The 10,436-nt window shown below is 44.5% G+C and overlaps 1 protein-coding gene across 1 annotated transcript in view; it reads left to right on the forward strand.

The window, feature by feature from the left end:
• The first annotated feature begins 6,763 nt into the window (after nucleotides 1–6,763).
• Nucleotides 6,764–10,436, forward strand: part of HOXC10 (homeobox C10) — a 4,684-nt gene continuing 1,011 nt past the window's right edge. The window contains exon 1 of the mRNA XM_084500032.1: nucleotides 6,764–7,604. Coding sequence (XP_084356158.1) covers nucleotides 6,821–7,604 — 784 coding nt within the window. The 5' untranslated portion in view covers nucleotides 6,764–6,820. The remainder of the gene's footprint in view (nucleotides 7,605–10,436) is intronic.

Raw genomic sequence — 10,436 nt, forward strand, 5'->3', positions numbered from 1 at the left:
GAAAGAAAAGCAGGGTTGGGGCTGGAGTGGGGGGGGATCTGCTGCAGGAGCTGCAAATGCTGGATGAAAGTGTCCAGGGATTCTCCTGGTGTTGGACGGGGCCGCTTACACCCACTCGTGCTTGCACACGCACCCACTTGCACACCCGGCACCCCACGACCCCACGCAGCCTCTCCTGAAGGTGCCAGGGCCCCGGGCAGGAGCACGTAACCTTGACGGTGCGCTAAGAGCCGTCCTAAAGGCGAAGCCTCTTTGGTGGCATGTAAATAACCAACTTCAGCTGAACAACTCAGCAAGAGCGGCAAACAATAGCCATGAGGGGAAATCCATCCTTTTGACCATTTGCACTTTCCTCATGGGTTTGACGTTGGTTTGCAACTTGGCCAGAGCTGGAATTAGAAAAGGCGAAGAAGAAAGCCAGTGGTTTTGGCAAGTGGACTCGAATCGACCATCAATTGAGCTAATCCTCGCCTGTGGATCCTAGGGTGAATTCATTTATTTGTGTACGAGGAACTTTTATAGGAGCAATAGCTGGTCCCGACGGAGAGGCAGGGCTGGTAGAGGCAAGCAGGCAGCTCGCCCCAAGTCCCGGAGCCCTCTGCCTGGGACCCTGGTGGCCCATAACCTCGGCGAGAGGCGATTAAATCGGTTCTCCTGAAGCACCGCTCTGCCGGGGGGGGACAGGCGGCGAGTTTGCTGCTGAAATATGGGAGAGCCACCGGCAAGCAAGGGAGGGAGGGTGCGGCGGGGGGGGGGGTAAGTGGGGGAGGCTGGGGGGGGCGAGGAATGAAACTTTGGGGAGGGAATTGCGGATTTGAGGCAAAGCGTTTGCAAAGTTATGCTTCAGTTCTCCCCCACCCTCCCGACCCCCAAAGAAAAAAATCAGTAACCCCCCAGAAAATAGGGCACTGGGAGGAAGGGGGGGGGGGGCTGCAGGGCTGCACTGCCCCTCTGCTGTCCGGGAAAAATATGAAATGATGACATATTATTTTGCCCCAAAATGGCGGCTCATTAAGGCCTTGCCTCTACGCCTTTCATAAAGTTGGGGAATATGCGGATGCACAGCATATGTTAGATTGAAGCACGTTCCTCTGCTTTTGATAACTTCTAAATTACAACATGAAACCACGAGAATGTGGTTTGCAACCTCATAAGCCTTTTTTTATCTGGAGTTGAGGAATTAGGCTGAAGCATATTGCTGATGGAGCCCATAAAAAACTTTATTCATTTTCGAAAAAAAAGGGGGAAGACTTAATGTAAACATTACAATTGTTTATGTGCTACAAGTAGCAAAGTAAATTCGTTCGTTTTAATTGTTAAAAAGCGGCCTAATCCCTTTCTTTGAATTAAGTGATACACGCTTAAGCAAATCTGCAGTCCTCTGCTTTAAAGATGTGTTTGATATAAACCGTATGTGACTGTACAAATGACGGCTAAAATAGCCGAAACTCTGTGTCACACGCTGGGCTTTGCAGCCAGCGTGTGATTAAGAAAGCAGAAGATACTCGAGGTTTTCTTCCAGGCTGAGGACTTCAGGTACGAGAAAATAAAAATTAGAAAATAAAATTAATGAGGATTCCGGTGATTTTGAAATAAAATTCTCTCTCTGCACATATGTTTCTCAGCAGTCTCGACCTCTACGGCGGTATCTGCGTTTGGAAGGTGGAGAGCCTCAAATTTTAGGCAAATCGTGCAAAACAAAGTGTTCGGGCTGTGGCCCCATTATCCGCAGGTTATTCCAATGCTATAGGTGTGAAATTTGTCTTTATTCAGATTTTTCTTCCAATTGCTTCTTTTTATTTTTCGACGAGAAACAGGAGTGTTAACAGTCCGTCCTCGTGGTGCTCTCCATATTCTGTTAAAATTGTAATTGAAACAATAATGTTTATTTTGAAGCGCTCAGCAGACCGGAGTTGCCGCTTCAAACACGCCTTAAGAAGCCTGTTAAATTATCAGCGTTTTAACAAAGTTTGAAAGAAATTATTTTCCTATCGTCATATGGGTAAAATAGGAGTTCTTTGAGGTTTGCTGTTAACTTTCAGAGCAGCAGAGCCACATTTTAGCACGTCCTTCATTGTTTTCAATTTTTACCTTTCATCGTTACTCTTCGTCTCTTTCAACTTCGCTTTTTAACTTTATAAAAGGGGCTCTCCGAAATCCCGAGCTGCGCCACATTTCCATCAAACGCTTCGTTTTTTTTCAGCTTATAAACCGCAGCGCGGCCGCGAGCCTTGCCCAGACAAAAACACCTTTAATTTTCGAAACGTGCAATAATCCACATTTTTAGAGCTCCCACACGGACCTCCCCACCTCTGCGAGAAACAATTACCCCTTTTTGGGGGGCAATATTTAAGTTTGTTAACGCGGTTGGAAAATTAAAGGAAACACTTGAGCACTGAATAAACTTTTCCAAAATCCCCGTGTCACATTATTGCGCTCTGTCACCCTTGCCGCTCTTTCTTATAGATGAATTACACTTTCCAAATTTTGTCCTCATGATCAAAGGCAGGGGAAGGGGTCCGGACCCAGACCAGTATTTGGGTGCCTGCAGCCTGCTATGCCGGGGGTAGAAAATCTCGAACGCGGTTTTCAATACCACCTCAAGGAACATAATATCATTCCATAATTCTTTGACTTAAGTTACTCAGAAAGAAGGAAGCAGGGTAAGAGGGATTGTAAAGTTTGATAGATTTCTTGTGGTGATAGTTTACAGTTTCTAAGCCAACATATAAAGGCGTGGGTTTTATTTTTGCATCGCTGTTATTGTACTCCAGTGTACTTTGTCATAAATCAGAATTATTTCCGCTACAACATGGGGCATAATACCGGGCAGAAATACAAATTTAAGGTAATCATTAAAGTGTTGCTACCAAATACTTCCTCGAAGCGAAAATGAATGTTCGTAATAAAAACGTAAGAAAACTTGGTAAAAAATACAATGGGCATAAGAAGTACTTTCTCCACATAACTCACGGTTAAATAATTAGATTGAGAAGGGGACAGGTAAAATATTGGGTGGAAGTCTGAGAGATTCTTTGTCTTGGCGATTGTACACGTTTATGTACTCCCGGGCACAAGAGGGGCTTTGCTGTCATTTTTGCTCCCCCCTGCTCCCCTCGTCCTTGCCTGGCTTCCCCGGGCTGCCGGGCGCTGCTCTGGGGACGTTTTAGGGCAATTGCTCCGTCTGCGGCACTAGGGACAATGGAAGGACCCGGGGGCCGCCCGCTCCGCGCATCCTCCCCTCGGAGCCGGGAACAAGGGGGGCAAACCGCACTTTGGGGTGCCCAGTGTGATGGGGAAGGAGGGAAAGGACGGGGCTGCTCCGGGACCCGCTCGCAGCCCCGAGCTTTCGAGGAAAAGCACCGGGCTGGCAGCCCGGGTGCGCGGCCGTCGAGCGTGGATATTGTTCCCCGAAAAGTGTGTAAAATTCAAAGTAGGTTATTAAAGTCCTTACCATGGGTAGACTCTCTCCTTTTAAGTTTTAATAGCATTTGTTCGTATTTATTTTCTGTAATTAGAGTAAAGCATTTTTCCCAACGGGGGTTCCACTTAGGCTGATGAATTTTATTTCTCTTTCCATTAATGACCCATGTTTATCATACTTCTAATTATTTTTAACTTTAAACAATATTCGGTCTCCTGGAGACGCCTCTGTGCTGCTTGCTAACGTCAACTTTCTTTTTTCCATGGCCAAAAAGCCATCATGGTCAAGTTGTGAAATATGCTCGTGTAATATTTTTATGAACAATCTGATTGTATATTTACACGGCCCCCTTTGCTCCCCAAGATGCTGATGAGCAAGTTGTGGAAGAGGCTTCCAACCTTTCCCCAGCATTTTCACTAGTAGCGTGTGCTGGCAAAAACTGGTAAACAAAACGCCTGTGAACAGTGTAAATCTTTGTTTTATACTCCCAACATTTACACATTCATAAAAGATGAGATTTCCACCACCGTTTTCTCTCTCCAGCAACCTGGATAGGGAGGTTTGCTCGAGATGCTATTGTGAAGCGCTTGGCTTTGCGGAGAAGCAAATTCGAATTATTTAATGTCACGTTTCCCTCTGATGTGCTCCGTGCAACTCGTTAATATCTCCTTCGACAAAAGCACACCAGAATACACGGCGAAAAAATCAGGAAAACATATTTAATCCTTAGGCAGACAATACAGGAAACTATGAGGTCAAATTTTGGTGTCCCAAAAAATGCACATGTGTAACTGTTTGACTGAGCAGCATAAATTATTGGCTAGCCACATCAGCTGCAAAAATAAAGTAGAAGAGGGAAAAAAAAAATCAAACCGGGGGAAAAAAGCAATATAATGCAAAATTGCATTGGTCTTTAATTTCATCACCTATAAATGAGAAAATATTGGCTCCCATACTAAAGTTTTATTCTTTGCTTATAAATATTATGTGGAATTTTCGTTGGATATCATAAAATTGAACGATTTCTATCAAACTGTTTTAAAAAGACCTATGCAGATAACACAAATAGAGGCAATAAAGTCGCAAATAGCTTTCCAGGGGAACCAAATGGCGTCTGAAGCCTACGAAAGCTTTTACTATGCTGGAGAAGAGGGCACACGAAATAGTATTATGCACTTTTAGGCTTTCTCGGCCTAAGATATTTAAACTTGTCCCACTTGATGCGGAGAGTAGACCCGCAAGTCTCTTGAAAGTTAAGTCGAGGGGAATTTTACAGCCCTGCTTTTGAAAATCTTTGGGAAAACAGGTTTGAAGACGTGAGAATATTCAAGCAGGACTTCATTCTAAACCGTTACAAATCACCCCAAACGGTCAAGTTCCACTTTCTGTGATACAATGTACTTTTTTTTTTTTTTTTCACTATTTTGCTCCCTTTCTTTTTTCTTTTTTCTTCCCCTTTCCCTTTCTTTCTCTATCTTCTTCTTCTTCTTCTTCTTTTTTTTTTTTTTTTTCCTTTTCTTATGAAAGGTGGCGTTTTCTTTTTGTTTCCCTTGAAAGTGACTCTGAACCCGTGTCTTTCTAATCGTAATGATCTTGAAATTCCGGGCTATCTCACTTTTTATTTATTTATTCTCAATTGCCCTAACCCGCCGCTTCACCTAGAATCAGAGCTCACCCGCCAACACAGGAACACGCCGGGAAAATTATGAAAAAACTATAGAGTTTAATGGCTACACGATCTAGAAAACACCCAATAAAGAGAAGACGGTTGGGAGAGGGGGCACAATAACCACGAAGGTTTCAATTCCGTCGCATTTAAGGCATCAAATCTTACTCGGAGATGGTGCAATTTAAATGAAAACAACAACTTGAGTTCCCATCGCAGCGAATTTCGCCACAAAAGAGGAGAGAGGAAATACTGGAGAGAAAAGTAACTTTCCTCGTGTAATCTCCCCAGAAAGAAAAAAAAAAAAAAAAAAAAAAAAAAAAAGTAATAAAATCCTAGCAAACCGGGAAAGTTTCGGTTTGCCAATTCTTCTGAACGATGTTTAGTGAGTCCCAGGTTGGGTTTTTTTCTCCCCCCCTTCTTATTTCCTGAAGAGACACAGAGAGAAAGAAGGAGCAGACAGAGAGACAGACAGAGAGACAGGAGGGGAGAAACCCACCACAGCACCGCACTCGTGCAGTTCACCATCTGAAAAGTCGCTCCCTTTGAGCAAATTCGACCCCCTTTTCCCCTCCACGAGGCATTTTTGTGCACGACACCACACATGCCATTTTCGCCCAGAAACTTAAGACAGTTCGGAATGAAAGTGGATAATTAAAAAAAGCTGTCTTTGCAGGCTCAGGGAAGGCGAAGCTGCTTTGCTGAGGGAAAATGGGGAAATAAGAAAGGCAACCTAGGCTTTTATTGTCTTTTTCTTCATAAAAAAAAAAAAAAAAATGCTGCTTGGGAAAAATCCAACCTGCTTAAGGAGTCTGGGCTTCGGGATTTCGGGGAAATGCCTGGCTGAAGGGCAGCAAGCAGCTCTCTGAATTATTCCCCCAATTTTCCCCCTCTTTTCCCACATCTCCGTCGAAGCAACCAAAGAAAAGCGGCTCTGAGCGCATCACCCCACCGCACCCCCAAAGCGTTTCCAGCCCTCCACTCCCGAGCCCCAAATAATTTTAATTAGAATTAAAAGAGCAAGAAATAGAAGCTGCTCAGCAGCCGACTGAGCCCAGGGGAGCTTGCCCGTGCCCGGGGCGGGGGGGGACGGTGCAGCCGAGTGCAGGGGGGGGGTCCTCTGTTTGGGAGGCAACAATTAAAAATCGCCATCGGTTTTGGGGCGCAAAAAGCCAATTCCGAGAAGGCACGAAGACAGGGAGAAAGGAAAGTGGGGGAGCTGAGATTTTAAAAAATGGAAATAGATTTTTTTCACCCTCTGTCCCCCTTTCTCCGCAATTTTTTTAATCATTCTTTTTTTTTTTTTTTTTTCCAAAAATCTTCCTCCGCGATTTTTTTTTTTTTTTTTTGAAAAAGGGGGGTCTCCCTCGCTTTTTTTTTCCTCCTTCGCCCCCTTCCACGCGTGGCTCCGTTGGTAAACAAACTGGCGGGAGGGGAGCGGGGGCGGCGGGGTTCTGCCTTTGTTCAACGTGAAGGTCCCGGCCCGGTGCTGGCAGATGTCGCTGTTGCTCCACGGTGCCGCTCCCGGTCCCGACAACTTGACCCCCGTGACGTCGGCCCCGTCTGAATCATCAAGGCCATTTTCAATCCTCATTGGCCTGGGCATCACGTGGGGGGGGTGGGGGGGGGGACCGATGCGTGGATAATTATGGTGCTTGATATTTTTTCCCCCTAAAAAAAAGATGTCAGCCCCTGGCTGGAGTATTCCTCCTTAAAAACCCTCTCTGAAAATGTCATGTCCCAACAATGTGACTTCTAACTCGTTTTTGATGGACTCGTTGGCCGGTACCTGTAGAGGGGAGAATTATTCCTCCAGCCAAGGGATGTACATGCAGCCTGGGAGCGATTTCAGCTGCGGAGTCATGAGGAACTGTGGAATTATCCCGTCTCTTTCCAAAAGGGACGAGGTGAATAGCGCTACCTTGTCTCTCAGCACCTATCCATCTTACCTTTCTCAGCTAGACACTTGGTGTGACCCCAAAAATACGTACAGGATCGAGCAACCTGTTGCAAGACAGCTCCCATCCTGCTCCTTCCCAACCAATGTCAAGGAAGAGAATGTTTGCTGTATGTATAACGCTGATAAAAGAGCTAAAAATGCCACAGAGACAGCCCTCTATCCCAACCAAATGCCTGAGTCTTGCCTAAATGACCATGAAGTCCCCGTTCCTAGCTACTACCGAGCAAGCCAAGGTTACCCCTCCATGGAGAAGACGTCAAACTGCAGCAATCCAAATGAGTTTGAGGCAAGTTTTGAATCCAGGGCGAGCCTGAACCCAAGGAATGAGCATCTGGAACCAGCACCACCACCTCCTCCACCTCCTCCGCCGCCCCCGGTGGCTAAAGTGAGTTTCCCCGAAAACACAAAAACAGATAATACTCAGAACACATCCACGAACGAAATTAAAACAGAAAAAAGCGCCCCAGCACCCAAAATAAGTCCTTCGGAAGCAGAGAAAGACCTGAATAAAAACACTGACACCAGCACTGACAATTCTGACAATGAAGCAAAAGGTAAGGGAATCATTCATTATCAGTAGCTAATTTCGGCAATTAGTAATCATCCATAGCTAATAAGAACCGTAATAAGAATATGCAGTAATGTGCTCTCTATCCTGCCAACTTCTTTTCCAGAGATTGGCATAATAATGTTGTTTATTGTTGCTGACTTTTGAAATATATATATTCTTACTAGAAACGTTAACTTAAAAATATGTGTATTGGAGCTGAGGGAAAGGAAGAAAAAAAAAAAAAAGAGAGCAGTCAGCTATTTGAAAAGTCGTCCTCTCGCTGTTTATATGGAGAAAAATTGCTGTGCATGTACTTATGGAAAAAAAATGTCCTTGCAACCAACGCTGCAGAATGTGTTGAGATTAGGTGGCTTTGCAAAGACTCTGATATCGCAGTGACTTGGGTTTTGTTTGGGGGAGGGGTTCTTTGGGGGGTTTTGTGTTTTTTAAGGCAGATGAACCCTGTTTTTTCCCCTTCCCTTCATATCGCTTTCTATGCAAATGCTTTATTTCCGTATGCTAAGCGAATTTGTCTTCTTTGGCTTTGCTCAGTGTTAAATCTCGGTAAAGGGGTGAAAAAGAAAAGGAAAGAAAATGCATGGAGTCTAATTTGCAGTTACAAACATCTCAGGCTGGGGTTGTGCACTGTGGCTCATTTCATTGCTTAGAAGCTCGTTGAGACTCAGAGAGGAAAAAGATTTTTTTTTTTTTTTTTTTCCTGGCGAATTGAGGTCTTGTTTGCGAAGGGAAAAATGTTTCTGTGTGTTGAGCAGATGTTTTAACTTTGGGATTGTCTGAAAAGAAGCTTTCATTGACCACATTTTATTTTCACTGTAGAGATTGCATATGCGTGGAAATCTGTGTGTATTTGAATATGCGGGTCTGTTCCTGTCCTGATTCGAAGCTAGGTGGATTCAGGGGCTTCTTTCAGGTCAATAAGTGGCGATCATGTGAATGGAAGGATTGAATTTCCTTAAAAAGTTGGAGCAAAATTCTTGGTAGAAAATACTGCTCAGATCTAAGCAACGGCTTGCATGGTTTGCCTGTGGTATGTGGATGAAAATATCCGCCGTGTGTCAGGATCTGTGCTATAATTAGGGCTCAGGCAGCAGGAGGATGTCTGGGGTGTGCAGCGCTGCATGTGCATGCAGGGCTGCATGCATGTGGGTCGTGTGTGCCCCATGTACACATGCCTGGGCTCTGTGGCACCAGCAGAACCCATCTTCTGGCGTTTCCCCTTCCAAAATTGGCCTTTTTAAAAGCAGAACCCAGACCACCGTTTTTCACCCCCCTTTTTAAGCATTCGGCATCCAAAGGGAAATGATATTATCTGACAGCTGAGTTACAATTACACAAAAACGCAAAGTCAAGGTTATCAAAACCCCTGCAAACTTATCTGCACAAAGCGCCTGCAACGTCCATGCCAAGACAGGATTTGGTGGGAGTTAACCTGAAACCAAGATTATATTGGTTTTGATTTGTAATTGGGGCGGAAATAAAGAAATAAAGAAATTAAGATGAAGGTTTTCTTTCGGTTCAGATGTTAAACTTAAAATGGGTGCGTGGAGCAAGACGTGATTTCCCAGATATTTGCGTTTTAAAAGCTATTCCGTGTCGGTTACAGCTTTTTTAAATGGTTGGATCCAATTTGGGGCGGATTTTGTTTGCTTCTGCTGCTGCTGTTTCATTTTAAAATCTGCTATAGCTTAAGTTTTCGTTAATGTTGAACCAGGTTTTTTATTCGTGCAGAAGGTAAGAGATCTTTCTAATGTAATTTAAGCATTTGGGGGAAGATAGTGTTTCAAAGGGGATTTCCAGGGCTTGGTAACATAAAAGGATTTCTGCAAATGCGAAAGTGGTTCCATGTCACACAAGCAGATTTTGAAGGTGCATTTGGCCAAATAAAGTTTTTATTTCTAGTAAGCGAATTTCTCGAAGCTGGCATTCTTGCAGTGCGGAGGACGTTGCTGCAATCGCAGGATACGCTTTGCTCTTTCTTACAGTTTAGACATAAATATTGGCCGACTGCTGGTGCCAGGATTTTCTCATGACCAAATTCAAAGCCCAAGTATTTGCTGTGTTTATTTATGTACGTGTGAAATACGTTTGCCTTTGCAAAGTGTATGTGTGTATATGTATACGAGTGTGTAGAGTGAGGAGAGTGTATATGGGATTACAATTACCTCCGAATTTACCTATATGTACCCACACAGCTCATAAAGGCAAATATATTTCATACAACCCCAGCTCACGAAAAGAAAAAAAAAAAAAAAAAAAAAAAAAAAAAAAAACACTTGGCAGAAAGGCTACTTGGGGGATCTTCAGGACGAGTGAAAATAGATTTCTTCCCCCAAGAAGAACACGCCTTGGCGAGGCAAACGGTTCAGCCTTTGCGGTTCTCTCTGAAGCCCACACGAATTTTTTTTTTTGGGGGAAAGCAAATAAGAGCTGCGGACAACTCCGAAAGTCACGGTGTTGCCTTTTTCTTTCATCTGGGGTGCGACTGCTGGCATTTGCAGCCCGGCCGAAGCTTGCACAAGCTTTGCAGTCTCCGCCGAAGCTTGCGCGGCTCCGTGCGCTTTTTCCGCGCTGCCCCGCTCCCCCTGCGCGGCTCGGAGGTGGAGGTGCTCTCTGCTCCCCCCGATTCACTCACAGACACCGAATTGCTGAGCCCCCCCAATATCTCTCCAAACCTGCTCTTTCTTCCCTAAAACCCCCAGGCGAGCAAATCACCCGGCTCCCTTTTTGCCCAGAGGCGAGCTGCCTTCTTCTTATTTTTTTTTAAATACTAAATAAATAAATAATTAAATTTTAGTATATTTTTTTTGCCAAAGAA

This window comes from Aythya ferina (assembly GCF_964211825.1).
Source record: "Aythya ferina genome assembly, chromosome: 28".
Taxonomy (NCBI): Eukaryota; Metazoa; Chordata; class Aves; order Anseriformes; family Anatidae; genus Aythya; species Aythya ferina.